Consider the following 18,013-nt stretch of genomic DNA (forward strand, 5'->3'; position numbering starts at 1 on the left):
GGAACAATGCAGGATTGAATTTACAATGTTTTGGGCTGCAGTACTGGCATTTAACCACTGCGCTACCAGGGCTCAACTTCTATTTATCTCCAGCTACGGCAGATATGGCCTAAATACCCTAAAGGCTCCAGATTCTGTCTGATCTTGGAAGCTTAGGTTAGTACTGGGTTGGGAGACTGACAAATGAATACTAGGGACTGTAGATTATATTTCAGAGAAAGAAACTGGCAAAACCACCTCTTAGGTAAGATTATTCCTTACCTAAGAAATCCCAATGAAATTCATGGGGTCACCATAATTTGACAGGCGGCTTGAAGGTACATACACACATTTTCACAGCAAACAGATCTAACTTCTCTAACTATTCATCCTTGATAATAGGTTATATAAGGCTATACAGCTGCATGTTTAGGACCTAGAATCTCTATTCTTCTCATTATACTGGCATTTGGGCCTACTTTCTATTTTAGTCCTTGCTAGAACAAATCCATTTAATTTACACATTGACTCATCATTCAATGGTTGATTGGGTCTACTCTAATTTGGGACTAACCAACAGGTTGCCAACTATAGTTGAAGAACAAATTCAGGCAGATTTAGACAATCATCATTTAACAGCCTGGTCCCAGCTGAGCATGCAGAAATGCCAGTATAATGAGAAGAATAGAGATTGTAGGTCCTAAAGAGACAGCTGTATAGCCTCACATAACCTATTGTTTAGGATGAATAGTTAAGAGAAGGAATTAGAAATAAGAACAGGAAAAGGAGCAGGTTAACAACACCAACCCTTTGGTGGAATTATTCATATTTTTTATTCTTACAATATATTTTTAAAGCGTTTCTGTTTTATTCTGTTTTAGAATATTAACAAAAACTCCAAAATAGTATACATATTAAATGACATACAAAGATGAAGAAAGTTATGTATATAACTAACTAAAAGCAATAAAATGATAAATCCAAAAATGCAGCAAAATTAATCAAAATACTACAATACCATAATGAAGCAAGGCCTCCCATCAACATTTTAACTCCCCAGAAGGCTAATGCAGGAGATGTTCCCAGAACCAATCAGGAACTGAGCCTTTACTGGAGAATCTATGCACAAAATCATAAATCCAAATATTCCCACCTCTGTCCTGGATGATCTACACAGGCCTACAACTCAATGGGGTAGGAATGGTGGCTCATCAACCTACCTACAAATAACATACAGTGTTCCTATTGAAAAACAAACAAATGTTACCTTTGCTTTTGGATTTAACAGGAATGGTGCATATTGCTTTTCAGCAAAGGAGGAGAGTGTCCATTTAGTACAAGGTGGCTCAAGACAATGCAGAGTAGATTCTGAGTACTGGGAAAGGAGATCCCGTGTTGAACTTGTGCTTTCTGGGCTTTGGCAGTTGAGGTTATCTTGTGTTGCTGTGACCGGCTGTACCGAAATTTCTGAACGAGGTTCTGCTGTGGTATAATAAACCTGGGTATGAGGGTCATATTCAGTGCGCAACTGGACTGTGGACTGCATTGTGATCTGAGTTTCATGTGCAAAACTGTGGCTGCTATAGGGAGGTGGAGGGCTGTAGCGTATGTTGTCACCAGCCTCTGTATATGCTTGTGGTGCAATCTGAATTACTCTGCTGACACAAGGGCTGAAAGAGGACAAAATGGGGATGTTATTGCTTCTCACTGTAATCAGAATAACCATGGTACATTATTGTTAATGATTTACTGATTCATAAATATCATCAAAATGTTTGATGCTTCACAAGGCACAGGAAAACAGGTATCTTACTTAATATTACAAATACAATGGAACTACGATTTGGTAAATTGTTCTAACATGCAAGCAAAAATTTGTTGAAATACAGATACCAAGAATGTGTGTATACACATGCCTTCAGGTTGCCTTTTGACTTGTGTCAATCCCATGGATTTCAGAGGGTTTTCTTATGCAAAGAATACTTTGAGATGGTTTTGCCAGTGCAAGATCAACAGTTGCCCCCTCTGCCATCAACTGTGATGCATTTTTAGTGCTTTTAGCTGTTCAAAAATTTTAATTAACTGACTATGTGGCTTTGAACCAATTTGGTTTAAATAAAATTCATATGTTTTATGCTTCCGGCTGCTATAGAGTGAGCATTTCAGTGAAATGGTGTTGAGAGCCCAAAGATGAAAGATGGTGAGAGTAGAGAGAAACAGGAAAAGTGGGGGAAGAGCCAAAACTGAGTGACAGGAAAGTAGGGAAAGGGAAGGACCCTACAAGAATTTTTTCAGCCTTCTGTGCAGGAAGAAAATAGGGGAAAGCCAAAATGGTCAGAGGATGAGATGCCTATGCAATCTGTTCCACCATTCACAGAAACAACAGCGGATAGAAAGATGAGAGGAAGGTAAGAGTGAATGAAAGTGCAAGTGTGTGAGAGAGATTGAGACAAAGAGATTGAAAAAGGGCTGGCACAGAGACTAGCCACTTATGTCATTTGTTCCACTTATTGCAATGTACTTTTCCCTTTGGTCAAGCATAGGGTCCTATGAGAGGTTAAGGGGCCACATTAGCCACTTTCTTTGGAGGGCCACACCTCCTCTTCAAAAAGATTTTTTCAAAAACACTTTTGCTGCCAAATGTTTTTTAGGGGCTGTGAGAGCATTTTTGCCTTGTTTTTACCCACCACCACCCCTGAGATCTTTCAGGGGAGGCACTTTTAACATCTGGAACTGACCAGGTCATTACTTATTTCAGGGAAAAAAAGCCTCTAAAATGACTGAAGGGGCAAAAATGTGGCCAAAATGTCTCCCCTGAGGGTATCTTGGGGGCAAATCCCCCCATCTTGTTTAACCTCTAGGAGCCCTGAGGGCTGGATGCAGGCAATGTGATGCACCTTGCTCAGCCTATCTTAGGTGTATGGTCCTTTATAGACAAAATGTTTCCCATCCCTACCCTTTTCCATCTTGGAACAAGAATCATCTCCTTCCTATATGATCCTGTTTGTGCACCTCCAGAATAGATACACATCAGTGCTAGCACCCAACATCTGCAGTTTCCTCTCTAAAAGGAGATCCATCTATCCCCATCCTTGCTTTTCCCCACCACATTTTGTCAGGCAATTTCTGGATTTCCTCCAAAAGTTGTTCTTAATTTTATGTAGTGTTATGCTGAAAAACATATGCTAACCTTGCATAGAAATTTATTTATTTGATTTATCTCCTGTCTTTCTCCACACAGAATACACAAGCCGGAAGCAAAACACATTTATGAATTTCCCATTCATCCCAAACTCACACACACTCCCCAATAAATGTGCTACTAGCATATCCGTATATCTTGCTCATCCTTGAATAGTTCCAAATCTCAGGATGCTTCTTTTTATCATCTTCACAGTTTTATTAGGAGCAACATTTTAATCATATTAATCCTCTACTTGATTAACTGCATTGATTAATGGTTTAAAGCCAGCAACTTTACTAGTTTCATTTTCTAAAGCAAGATTTCGGTAACAGCATTGGGAGGCTGCCTTGTTTAACTGTAAATATGCAAGAAATTACAATTTGAAGCACTAACTGAAAGCAAAATAACAGGCCAATGCAAATGCTAGATTGGCCCATTTGTGTTGCCATTAAACAAATCTTGGCAACTGAAACCATTCATGTAGAAAAATTGCATTTAAAAGCACAATGCCCTGATTACAGTAAAGATGGAATGTTACAACCACTTACTGTGTCATGGCTGCGTTTAAAAATTCCCTAATTCTCTAATCAGTAAGAACGGTGATCTCTGATTTCCTATGGATGTAAAGAGTACTCACTAATTTTCTTGTACTCAATTGAGAAATGGTGTCTTGTCACACCAAGACTCTCCATTGAGAAAATGGTCAACTATCAAAAGATTTTTCACACTTCAGAACTTCTTTGAGAAAGCCCCTTTGCAAGGAAAAATGTGTATTTTGTATGAAATGCACTGTTTTTGTGCAAAACACTAGGTTTTGGGGAGGGCATGTTTTTTGTTCAAACAAATTTTTCACTGAAGTCTTGACTGAGAAAAGTCACTGAAAAAATGCACAGAAAATTTCAGAATCTCATTCAGCAGGCAGAATACTTTTGAAATATTGTGTTCTTACACATGAGAATGATGTTATCTAATGACCTGCATCCCTATCCTTTCTAGCCATCAAGTAACTTCACACTTTCCCACAATGGGAAAGCATGAACACTGGAGGCCCAAGACTGCTGTGCTTCCCACTCAACTCCCAGACTATAGACATTTAGCTCTCCATGCACCTGTTTTGGAAATGGCAGCATAAAGTGCACCCACACTACAGTGGTATATCAGTTTCATACCGCTTTAACCATCATGGCTTTATTCTAAGGAATATTGGGGTTGGTAGATTAGAGAGAGCCTTCTAGAGAGTTCTCTTGTATACTATCCAGAAATATTGATCCTAGACTTCCTTAGGATGGAACTATGACAGTTGAAGTGCTATTGAACTGCTCTAACTGTGTAGTGTGGAGACACCTATAGTTCCACCCTAAAAATGTGAAGCATGTATGTAATTAGTGTCAAAATATTAACTTGAAAGGATGTAGTCTATGCAGCAATCCTACAGCCTCACCTTGTAAAACAGCAGAATATATCCAATCTCCGGTCTTCACGACGATACAAATCCATACTCAAAATAGCAGGAAAAATTAATAGAACCATGGCAAAGTTGAACACCACTACTACAGCAGCCTAAATAACCAAACAGAAGGAAAGAGAGAAAACATAAGCAAGTGTAATGCATTTAACACAATGAGGTTTCTATATCTGAAAACAAACAAGTACAAAACCAGATCTTTTTTCATTTGGCAGTCTTACATGCTTATGTTGGCTCATTCACGGTCAGGGTTTTGTTGAAAAGAATGAAAGGAGTATCTTTGCATTCTTATTTCATTGTCAGAAGTTTACTATATAATTAGTTTTTGTTATATTAAATTGGATATGGCTTTTGTGGTCACTCCATCCCAACCTCTATTACTTATCAGTAAAATAAGGAAAACAAAAGATCAACTTTGCAAGATTATGAAGGAGGACACAAAACTATTTCTTTATTAATTTAGCGTAAGTATAGCTTTTAAAAATGAGTGAGCTAAAAGGTCAAGAGACACCACTGAGCAACATAGCTGGAAAGATGTCCACTGATGGAAACTGTCCTTGTAAACCCAATTAACCATTGTTTTAGTCATTCAGGAAAGATATCTCCTGATCTAACCAACCCATGATTTATAACCCCTTCTCCCCAAAGGTATGTGAGTTCATAGTCAGGACCTCAGAATCCCCTTTTGATCTTTGGTAGAAAGGACAGGCTCTTGTCAGAAAAACAAATTGCTATTTTAGCAGGACTGATAGTGACAGAAACGTGCAGTTAAAAAAGAGCAGGAGAGAAAGTGTCCAGAAAGGTCAATTAGTGCCAGCTCTCAGCCACCCAGTAGGGCCCTTGCACAACATGGAAGAGTGATCATTTAGATTACAGCTCCAAAAATATTCTAGCCAGCAGGGATCATGCCCTTCCTAAGCTGTCAGTTTCTGGAAGTTGTAGTCCAAAAAGTAATGTTGCCAAATTCACGATCCTTATTTTTTACAGAAGGTTCTCCCCAAAATTCTCCAGCATCTTTTCCATCGTTTCACAGCAATCTCATCTGCCATCAGACCCTTTGGTAGTTCTTTAGCTACCTTTATGACTAGCTCAACAGGAAATGCTTAAAGCAGCAAGGAACCACTATCAGAATCCTTCAGCCTAAGTATGACTTTGAATCCAAAACAGTGTATGTTTCATCAAAATGTGATGTAAGAAAGTATGTCCAAGTCTGATGTATTTTGATGCATTATTCTATTTAATATTGCATCACTGAGATAGAAACCCCCCATCTTAAACCCATTTTAAAATAGCACTAAAACAGTTTTGTAATTTTATGAATTTAGATTTCTTTTCAAATCCTAGTTTCATTCCAGTATTAAACTACTGAAAGACAAAAAACATTCTGTTGATTGTCTCTGTAGTCCTCAAAGGTAATTGCTCATTCACAGCTTCGAATATTAACTCTTTTTCAACTACAGCTCCCAGAATCCCATGCTAACCAAGTGATTCTAGGAGCTTTAGTCAAAAATGTAACTTCTCTAAGGTCTGATTGTGCCTTCTCACTTAGTAGTTATTACTTTTCCTAGGAAACCCACCTGAACCAAACCAAATAAGAAAATACACCAGCATTCTCTCCTTAGAATAGCCAGCCATTGCATACTGAGAAGCTGGAGCATGTCCAGAGGACAACCAAAATGGTGCAAGGTCTCGAAACCATGCCTTATCAGGAGGAGCTGGGCATGTTTAGCCTAGAGAAGAGAAAGTTAAGAGGTGTTATGATAGCTCTGTTTAAGTATTTAGAAGGATGTCTTACTGAAGATGGAACAAGTTTGTTTGCTGTAGCTCCACAGAATAGGACCTGGAGCAATGGATGCAAACTCAGGAAAAGAGATTCCACTTCAACATTAGGAAGAACCTCCTGACAGTAAGAATTGTTCGACAGTGGGACACGCTCCCTTGGAAAGTGGTGGAGTCTCCTTCTTTGGAGGTTTTTAAATAGAGGCTGGATGGCCATCTGTTGAGGGTGCTTTGATTGTGTCTTCCTGCATGGCAGGGGGTTGGACTGGATGGCCCTTGTGGTCTCTCCCAACGCTACGATTCTTTGATACTGCCTATGATAGTGAAGATAATATATAGGCTACATTTGTACTGCAGAAATAATTCAGGTTGATACCACTTTAACTGCCATGGCTCAATGCTATGGAATTCTGGGAACTATTTAGCCTTCTCTGTCAGAGAACTCTGGTGTCACAACAAACTACAATTTCTGCAATGCAGATGCAGCCATAGTTATCATAGCTATGAGTTATTAATAGTTTTAGTCTCCAGTAACATGGCACTTGTAAGTTTTCCCACATAATAAATAAACTGTTTATTTATAGCCCGCTTTTCCTTAATAGATCAAAGCGGGTTACACAGAAGTACAGCGATGTACGATTTTACAAACAGTATCATATAAAAACCCGAAGAATACAATAATACAATTAAAAACAAGATAGAAACTTACAGATTAAAATCACAACAATAGCTAGCCTAAAGTGCAGGTGCAACGGTATAGTGGGGAGAAAGCAGGTATTACATTGTCTGGGGGAAAGCCTGTTGGAAGAGGAAGGTTTTTAACCTCTTCCTAAATAAGCCAAGGGAGGTAACCGAGCGGAGCTCACCAGGAAGAGAGTTCCAAAGCTGCGGGGCTGAGCTAGAAAACGCCCTCTGTGCAGTCACAGAATATTTCATATCTGGAACCCTCAACAGTTGCTTCCCGGTCGACCTGAGAGCGCAGGGCGGATTATATGGGGAGAGGCGGTCCTCCAAGTACCCCAGGCCCAAGCCATTTAGGGCTTTATAGGTAATAACCAACACCTTGTATTGCGCCCGGAAGCGAATGGGCAACCAATGTAGATCTTGTAGAACAGGTGTTATATTGTTCACATGGGCAAACAACAGCTATGGAGTGCAAATGCTTTGGATTGATTTACATGCTGTTCAAACCATGAAGCAACTACTAAATTGTTGCTGTTGTTGTTGTGTGCTTTCAAGTCATTTCTGACTTATGGCGACCCTAAGATGAACCTATCACTGGGTTTTCTTGGTAGAATTTGTTCAGAAGATATTTGCCTTTGCCATCCTCTGAGGCTGAGAATGTTACTTGCCCATGGTCACCAGTGGATTTCCATGGCTGAGTAGGAATTCAAACCCTGATCTCCCAGTGTCCTAGCTCAAATCACTACATCACACTGGCTTTGCAGCCTTATAATAGATTTTTCCAAAAACAGGTGAAGATATATCGCAGAGAAATGCTTAATACCAATGCTTGGCATTCTCTTCTTTTTTTCTCCTAGAACTTCCTTGTCAGGATGGCTGCTGTTGTCCCAAAAAATAAGTGTTGAAGACTAGAAAAGGTGTGTTCATGTTAATCATTAAGAAAAATACTTAACCCTAGCTTCAAAGATGGTTTAGCTTCTGAAATGATCAGCTATAAAAAATTGTAATATCTCTTTCCTTGAAGTTTGAGCCAGTTGCCTTAGAGGTCATATCTAAGAGGAAAACAGCTAGGATAGATCACTTCCAAGATCCCTTCCAATTGTACAGCTCTGCAAGTAATACTCAGCTATCCTGTGGATAACCTATATATAACCTAACCCCAACAAATGCCCACTGGTGATGGAAACGTATCTCTGGCCGTAACAAGTTTTATGTTCAGAAAACAATAGACCGGGCTGTTCATTTATTACATTTGGCCATTCTTTTACGATGTGGCTCACTGTGTGTGTAAATATGTTGGCAGGATGGGTGTCTGCACGTAGCATCCTTAGGCAGCTGTCAGAGCTGCAGCAAGATTCAATATGGACACCATCCCTAGTCTCCCTCTATTTTTTCCCCTTTCCTCAAGCCTTTGATAAGTTCTGGGTTGTTGGATCTGGAATGCACTATTTAAATTTCTGACAATCTTTTGCTTTGGGGCATCATGAGAAAAAAAAAAATGGTGGCCCACAGCAGCTCACCTGTCATTTGTGTAATTTTTTTCTAGCTGCCATGGAAATCCACAAGGGCTCACCCACAAGGATGAGGGCCACTAGATTTTGCCGAGAGCCTCTCAAACCTAGAACTGGCCCTCTATGAAGATTATCGCTCTGCATCCTTCCATTCCGTTCTGAGGACGGAACAGAAGGAGCAGGGACGAGTGCAGAACGAGTGGGGGGTGGATTTTACCGCACGCACCCGTCCCTCATTCGTTCCGTTCCCCCTCCCATTCTTAATCCGTTCCAGCGGGGGAAATTTTTGAGAACTGTTCTGAACAGTTCTCAAAAAGCGTTCCCTCTGGAACGGAATGAGAAGGGAAGAGAGAGGGAACGGAACGAGTGAGGGATGGGTGTGTGCGGTAAAATCTGTCCCCCACTTGTTCCGTTTCCTGCCGGGCCGGGCCGAGAACCCGGTGTGATAAAGTTCTATGTTACAGTTTTTAAATGAGCAGTTATCTCAAATGCCCACATCATCTTTATAATTCTGTTTTATCATGTTTAATGCTCCATGGGCAAGCTGAATACTATGTTTTGTTACTAAGACCTGAAATCCACTACAGCCTTCTTTTACTGGTAGTTTCCCTGAAAATAGTGAGAATTCCTCATATAACTATAACACTTTTTTTTTTTTTTTTACAGGAATGGGTAAATATGGATTGGTAGGGAAGCTGAGCTGAGCTGAGCCTGGTGAAAAACTATTCACTGGTGTTGCTGGCGATAGGAAAGCCTCCTTATGTTTTCTTTCCTTCCTAAAGAAAGAAAAGAGGGTGGTTTGAGGGCCTCAAATACCCACCATCAGAGAAAGCTCAACAAAGCTAGTGAAGGCTGTGGCCTTAATCCACAGCTGTGTAAAAGAGTTGTGGCCTAGCTGGCAGCACAGGAAGAAAGAGATTGATTTACTTGAAAGCACCAGCATGCACAGGCGTGCGTGCATGCGCATGCACGCACACACACACACATACAAACATTGAGAAAATTTTGTACAGAAGTCTTGTGTGTATCCTTCACTCATAAATGGAACTAAGTAAAACAAACAAACAAACAGAATGAACCTTTCAGGCATTCACTGCTTCAGTATGTGGTGGGCAGCTGGTGCTGCTATTGCTCTGGCTGTGTGCGTTAAGTGAAGAAAAAGAATGGAAGTCTGTGCTGGAGTCACTGAGGGAGAAAGCCTAGTAGGCTGGGGCCCTGCCCAAGGTATGCGCTGCTATTTGCCATTCCTCGCAGACCACCCAAGGAGAGCGGGTGTATTGTATAGCCAGAGATGATGAGCAGATGAGGAAGCCTGCCAGGCAGCCCTTTCCCTTACTGCTATCTCTCTGCAACTCCCTTCTAATGGCATTCAAGTGTTGTATTTTTATCCCCTCTTACCCCTCCCTTAGACTTTACGAGTAAATTTAAAAACTTTATGACAAGGAACAAGGAAAGCTTAAGGAGCTGGGTGTAGACAAGAGATTTAGATATTGTAATTTAAGCCGCGAGTAAGATAATAAATGCATCTTAACAGCCTGTATGATTTCTCCCACTAAGTGCACATATTTCTTAAAGGCTTCATTAAGTAAGTGAACTATGAGAAATTCTGTATTTACCTGTGAACTTTGATTCTGGCTGAGGAAAGCAGGCAGTTGAGCCAGCCTCCATTTCTCTTCAATGAGAAAAACAGTTGTTTAGGTTTCCACAAAGACTTTCACTACAGGAAAGAGACACACCATACATCTTTGCTAGCCAGCTCAAGCAGAAAAGAGCGGTGGTGGGAATTGATCCTGAGAAGTGTGTGCTAAGAAACCTGATTATTATGCTGGCAGGAAGCCTTTCTGGTAAATATCCTCCCTCCACACACTACCTCTAGAAATGATGAAACCGGGAAATAGTCTCAAAATTCAGTGTTTGAAGCAAGAGATACTATGATGACCTGAACATGGGATCTTACCCACAGTCTAAAGTCTTGGAGCAGGGAGATCACACACTAAATAAATGGAGTATCTCCCACTTCAGATGTCATTATATTCTGTATGCAAGTCATACCGACCTGGTGTCTTCTACATGTTTTGGACTACAACTTCCAACATTCCTGACCACTGGCCACACTGTCTGGAGATTGTGTGGACTGAAGTATGGAGAAAAATAGGCTGAGCAGGACTCATATATTCCCAAAGTCACCATGTGTAGAAAAGAGTAAAGGAAGAGTATCTTCCAAATAGGATGTGGACTTTCTGAAGAGGGGAAGAAGGAGAGCTATTCCAGACTAACAGAACCTGGAGATCTGAATTACTGTATGTTTATGCATGGATCATTGTAGTGTATCTTTTAAACAGGACATTAGTTGTAGACAGAGAGTATTGTTTAAGCAGGCTCTAAACTGTTTGTATTGTATTTTAAATACAACCCAGACTTTATGACTCTTTATTTCCCAGAGCCTACATGGCCAAAAAGGAGGAGTGGCTTCTGCCAATATGGACATCCCTCTGTACCATCGTAACTGAAAACAACAACAACAACATTGTGACAAAATGTAGCTTTGTGACTACAACGTCTTCATTTCCCCCCTTTCTTCTGTATGATTTTTAACAGTTTTGCATGATGAAGCCATCAGTGGAGCTTTGAAAACTTGCATCATGAATTTTGTGCATTTTGGTTGGCCTCATAAAGGTATTGCTGTTTTGTGCATTCTGGAAGTCACTGTACTGTTTGGCCAATATGTCTCCCCCTAGATATGTTTCCAGGACTGCCCCAAGACATTTTATTGTCTGGGACAGAAAAGCAAACAGTATCTGTCATCTGGCAGAATATCCCATTAGTACCTGGGCAGGAAAAAATAAAACAATACTCAAAGCAAATAACTAACAAAGCATGCTGCCTTAAGCAGCTGTCTGCCTCTACCTAATGATATTGTCAGCCCTGCTAGATATGAAAACACTACTCTGCTAGAAATAAATTGCAGTAAATGTTAATTTTTACATAAGATGCTGGTACAAACCCAGTCTTATTTTTGCCTTGAGACATATTTACCACTTCTTTACAGGCTAAGAACCAAATTCAGTCCTAGATTAAGGTATATGATATTCTACATCCCCGCTTATTTCCAGACTGAACATAGCTCATAAATTTAGCTAGATTTGATATGTTGTTGCTGTTTTTAAACAGCCAGCAGGCTCCCTCTTTCAGCCCTCTTCTTTCATTTTTAGCTGTATTTCCCCTCTTGACAAAAGAGCAATATAAAATGTTATTCTTGAAAACATTCACAAATAATGTGTGTGCTGATATTCACAACTGATTTTGTCCAGATTCATTTTAGGAGTATTATGTTACATGGATCTGGAGTTGTTCAGTCTAATCTGACAAGGTGTTAAGAGTTCCAAGAGGAAGCATTTCACTTATGGGTGCTGAATAAAGGGTGACTGATAAAAATGCATGAAATAAATTCGTAGCTACAAAAATTAATAGAAGGATATGATTTTACACCAATAACCCAATGTTACTGAACAACTATGGAAAGTTTTCAGAACTATCCATCATTCACATCTGAAACATCAGCACCTCCTTTGCCAATCATTTGAACTGAACTAAATCAACAACCCGGTGATATGGAGAATGTACCACCATGCCTGAAACAAAAGAGGTTCAGAAAGCAGCACTGATATGCTACAGTGAAAGTTGGGATTTCATCCTGTCAGGAAGCCATTTATTCTTGCTAAGCAGTTGGATTATTTTACAGATACTGAGCCTCAAAAACCAATGACGCTTTGATTGTTATCTTATAATGTCTAGAGGAAAGTGAACAAAGATAGAGAAAGGGGTCAAAGCAATATTCTGGTTAAGTCCATCTGCTAGCGGATGAACAGAAATAAACACTGCTGAAAAGAAAAGAAATGCTGTTATATATTTCAATGCTTTCTTAACTTGGCTGTGGAAGGTTATTAAGTCAGATAGGAATTCTTTATTAAATAAATCTGAATGAAACAAAGATGGGGTAAATGGACTGCAAATGTGGGGAAATCCACATCTAAAAACAGACCACCCAAAAGCAACTTGAATGCAGCATTCAGAATCAGTTGGCCAATTAAATGCATAACCTGAATTTGGCTAAACCTGACAAAGCTAACAGAAACAAATCAAAGATATATCCACGGCTGACTAGGAAAGACTTGGTTTTGCAACCCTTTGCTTTTTCTAACATGCTCAATAATTATAGGTTCTAAATACAAGCCCTTTGCATTCTATAACACCTGTCACACAAAATGTGATTAGGGTGACATGTTTTGTATCACAGCATGTGATCATAGTGCTCCACACAGTGTCTCTTTACTTGGGTTCCAGGGCAGCAGCTCCCAGCTCTGAAGTATGAATTGCATTTAAAAAAAATATAGAGTTTAAAAAGTGAGATAGCATTAGGATCTGCCATGACAAATGTGGGTGGTACACAAAAATGTGGCTATCGTTTACAAGAAAAAGAACAAATTACAAGCAGATGCATGAAAAGATGGAGCAACTGAGATAGGAAGTAAAGCACAATAACTACAAAAAAGGTATTTGCTGTTCTTATAGATGAAGGTGGCAACTTATGGCCTTCCAGATGTTGTTGGACCAGCATTCCCATCATCCCTCATAATTGTCGATGCTCACTTAGATCTGATGGGAACTGCAGTCCAACAACATCATTGGAGCCACAAGCTGCCCATCACTGCTATAAAGCCAGGCTGTATTAGATCTCTGTTGGGAAGATGTTTGATTAGGTTTTACAGTCTTTCTTTCTTTCTTTTAGGATGACAGATTTCAATAAGAATGCATCTCCTGTTTTGAAGAATTACTGGTTACGTAGAAGAGTGATTTACAAGGATAAAGGGAAGGTTAAAAAGCACACATTCAACAGCCTTAAGGAGAGAATAAGATCCTATTCAACAGAAACATAACAATATGCTGTTTAAAAATATGAAGTGTAAAAATGTAAGGATTCAACAATATCGCAAGAAAAATATACTGTTTATGATCCAACAACATACTGTACACTCTCAAGAATTACATGATTGTGTACAGTGGACCCCTCTTGCTAAGAAACAACATTGCAAATTTTTGGCTTTAAAAAGCAGCTCGTGATGTGTGTGGCAGTATGGTTGAAAAAGGAAGAGATTTTAAGGATAAACATATAGGGCAAGAAATATTTCCTCCAGATCATGAGAACTAGGGTGGGAACTTAACCTTAAACATAGATGCATCCATTAAAATTTTGCCATATAGCTGTGGCAATATGCAAATTCCATAGCTAAGGAAGTTTCTCTGTGTTGTAGGTCATCTGCAACCTGAGAAAGGACAGCTAATCAAGTAGGATTGCCTTTTCTATTTTAGCTAGTAGTCTCCAGAATCTGGGCAAGAACTGGCAAAAACAAAAAGATAAAATATCACAAGGAAATTTTGACCTCAGGCTGTGGACAATTACTCTTTTTCATGCCATTACTTACAAACTGCTACACTCAAATTTCCAAAAAACCACAATACTTGCAACAGGTATTAAGGGGGAAAATACAATTTTTGTTTCCTCTAGTTAGCTCAAGGGTCAGGTAGAGTGAAAAATGGTTGGTGAACCAGACAACAAGAGAAGAAAAATGACTGCTGAGAAAGTACAGTTACTAAAGTCTTTACCAAGGTCAAAGTGTGCTATAAATCCTCTCTGTGTTGGAGCTGTTCCAAAGGAGAACCTCCCAGAGAACTCTTCAAACAGTTTTTCATTACAGAAACAGCATCTACCAGTGCTTTCTAATTTTCTCTTTAAAAACAAAATTTCAACTATGAAGCAAAAAAACGAGAAGTGAGCGCACGCACACACACCAATATACCATGTTAAAACAGAACTACCATCCATAGAACACAGCCACAGAAAGACAGAAAGAGAGCACTTGCAGGTGGTGCAAGGGTTTTGTTGAAGAGATACTGCCTGTGCAATCCAGACGCAAGAGTCAATGCACGGAGAAAGGTTCTATTTTATCAAAAGCTAAGGGAAGCCACTTCATGAAGTCATGGATAGCTGCCACACCTAGCGATATCTAGCATCATATCCAGTGACAAAACCTCCTCTGTATATGCTTTGGAAGGCAGACATAGGATATGAAACAAACATATTGGTATATTATCAATATATGAATAAGTAGCATCTACAATGCTACCCACAATACCGAACTGCTCTAGTGGGGGTGGGACTCCATGCATAAAAACAAGATTCATGAGCACTCATGTCTCTACTCAGGAAGTCCCCAAAATAGGGTGTGCATGTGGGGTGGTAGTGTATGCTGCCCACGTACAGTATTTCCCTTTCCTGCCATACATTAATTCTGATTTGTGCAAATGATAACTAATTCATTTGGAATATTCATGCAAACAAAATAAGACAGGGAAGAGGAATCCATAAGAAATGGGACAGAATTTTTTATGAGCAGAGATTGCTACATTCCCAGTCCATTGTGTTTAAAAGTGCAGTGGGAGGACTGCTGGTGGCGACTGCTGGACATGGATCAGCAATATATTGTTCACATTAATTATCTAAAAAAGCAGTTCTCAAACCATGAAGTGGGACCTGGGGGGGGTGCTGAAGGGGGGGGGGGACAAGACTTGGAGGCCCTGATCCCTTCTCCTCCTCCCAAACATTTTTATGTGTAAAATTTACAGATGTGTTGAATTTACTTTAATAAAACTACTAATTTGATGTTATTTCCTTATAAAACGTTAAAATATAAATATATGTGAATATTGAATAAAAATACGCACACTATATAAACAAAATATATTTTTATTCATATATATGGGGAGCATGATATCTGCATGTAGATATAAAAGGGGGTTCCAAGGATAAAAGGTTTGGTCTAGAGGTATGAGTCATTATTCATACTAATTAATCAAGTTATCTAAGTCAGTTCAAGCTTTCAACTCTGGTGCAAATGAAAGTATTAAATAAAAATACGGTATGGTTTCTGTTATTGTGCAATCGCTTTAGATGCTAAGAAAATCCATGTTGTCTGACATCATACCATATTATACCAATTCCACACTCTGGCCCTATGGCAATAGAATGGTCATATTTAGACAGAGAGTCAAATCAAGATTCACTAAGTTCAGCCCTTCCATACATCTGCCTCACTTCTTCATTTGCATTAGTGAGTGTAAACATGCCAGAAAGTCACAATTAACTAGAACTTCCAAACAAACCAAAATATGAAGCTATAGCTTACAATCGACTTTATTTTGTCTCTGATGTACCAAAAAAAAGAAAAGACAATTCCAGGCTGTACCTAGTAGTATAGTGTCCAGATTGAGGGAAGTAGTAACATCATTCTATTCTGCTTTGGTCTGACCTCATCTGGAATACTGTATCCACTTATGGACACACAATTCAAGAAGGATATCGATAAGCTAGAATGTGTCCAGAAGAGGGCGATCAAGGTGACCAAAAGTCTTGAAACTTTGACCAAAATTTGGCCCTATGAGGAACAGCTTAGGGAGCCAGAAGTTTAGGTTTGAGAACAAAAGGTTTAAAGGTGACATGATAGCCATCTTTAAACAGCTAAAGGAAGACCAGAATATGAACAAATGGATTTAAATTACAAGGGATTCCACCTAAACTTTAGGAAGAATGTCTTGACTCTAAGAGCTGTTTGACATGGAACAGACTTCCTTGGAGGGTAGTGCACTCTTCTTCTTTGGAAGTCTTTAAACAGTGGTTGGATTGTCATCTCTTAGGAGTGCTTTAGCTGGGAATTCTTGCATGTCAGGGGATTGGATAAGATTGTCCTTTCCAATGGTATGATTCTATGTTCTGAAAGCCATAATTTCCATTTTTGTTTTAATGGGAAAAGCTTTGGCTTTCTGGCTTATTTCCTTACTCATACACAGCAAGGAATGCAGGGCTTCTACACAGGTGCATAAAGCTTGCTCATATCTTAGATTATTAAACCAATATTTGATTGTCCAAATCCAGCTAATGTGCAGGTAAATTTCTCACTTTAAACCATGTTTAACTATTACATCTCAACTATGATTAGTAATTACCTGCACTTCAAAACTGAAAAGCCATGATCTGAACTGACTTTGCAAGCCACTATTTGTGTTAACTATGGTTAAGCCTTACAACTGTGTTGAACATGAGACAGAGGCTTACTGTAATTCATTTGCATTTTCATTACAGGTTTCAGATTTCAATTGGGATTAAGTTAATTTTAAAAGGTTTCTTCCAATCTTTTGTTGAGATTCTAGTACTGTACACCTAGACAGATAACTGTAGTTATAACTGGAATTACATAACTTAACACAGAAATTTATTTCTTGTGGACAACTCTCACTAAGAATCTGGTTGTCAGTTTCCATGAAGCATCAATAATCAGAGAAGTATGAAAACAACATCCAAAGGCCTAAGTAAGCAAAGGGCAATAAATTCATTCATTTGTATATCCTGTATACAACTGATATACAAACAAGTATACAAACAACTCTGAAATTCTACTACCCTGGTGCTCCTACAGTTCCTGCGACTATTAGTCTCACAAATTTCACCATTACTTCAACACCACCAGAAAGAAATACCGTCCTCCCTTATTGTCAAAACATAGAATTCCTAATATAGGAGGAAAGATATACATGTGCAAGGCAATGGAGCCAATAAACTCCTCTTTGAATCCTATATTTTGTCTTTTAAAAGTACTTCATTTTTTTCTGATCCTTCCTACTACAAAAATTTAATCAGTATTTCAAATCTAAAACAAACAAACAAACAACTCGCAATCAAAAACAAGGTTTTTAAGATCTGCATCAACTTTGCCTCTCTTTAAAACACCCATTTTTAAAAGATAAGCACTGTAGAATAAAGGCAGGGCAACATATCTACCAAGCATGTTTTTGGAAATAACCACATCTGAAATTAAATATGCACTAGAATATATACCCTTTGATGTGATACTAGGTGCTGAACAGGGTACCCATACTTTTGTGGATCATCTCAGTCCAAAAAGAACCCACCAGACACCAGGAAATTCTGCTACGTTCTCCCAAGCTGAGCACAGTGCCCTGGGCCATACCAGCTCTCCAATGAAACAGTCAGAACACTGTCAGCATATAGCATCACAAGAAGCTTAATGAACTTACCTGGAGGGAAAATGCTCGTAGAGCAGGAATAGGAATCAAGGCAGCCATGAAGAATGCTGTAACATTACTGATGGATGTAAGGGCCACACTTGCTCCAGTGCGTTTCAAACATTCCCCTGTTCTGTCCTAAAAAGAGAGATATGACATTTTAGAATACATGAGAAATTAAATAGCATGACATGTGTGTGTCACACAAGAAAACAAATATTATGTGGGTGTGTGTTGTGTGCCTTCAAGTCATTTCTGACTTATGGTGACCTT

At 39.2% G+C, this 18,013-nt stretch overlaps 1 protein-coding gene across 2 annotated transcripts in view; it reads right to left on the minus strand.

Annotated features, from left to right (window-relative positions):
- PTCH1 (patched 1) overlaps positions 1-18,013 on the minus strand; it is a 130,688-nt gene that overhangs the window by 37,727 nt on the left and 74,948 nt on the right. For both annotated transcript variants that reach the window (XM_042452006.1, XM_042452005.1), the window contains exons 12-14: positions 17,753-17,878; positions 4,605-4,723; positions 1,247-1,649 (exon numbers count right to left, since the gene is read on the minus strand). In XM_042452006.1, the coding sequence (XP_042307940.1) occupies positions 1,247-1,649; positions 4,605-4,723; positions 17,753-17,878 (648 nt within the window). The remainder of the gene's footprint in view (positions 1-1,246; positions 1,650-4,604; positions 4,724-17,752; positions 17,879-18,013) is intronic.

Source organism: Sceloporus undulatus, chromosome 2 (genome assembly GCF_019175285.1).
Source record: "Sceloporus undulatus isolate JIND9_A2432 ecotype Alabama chromosome 2, SceUnd_v1.1, whole genome shotgun sequence".
Classification (NCBI taxonomy): Eukaryota; Metazoa; Chordata; class Lepidosauria; order Squamata; family Phrynosomatidae; genus Sceloporus; species Sceloporus undulatus.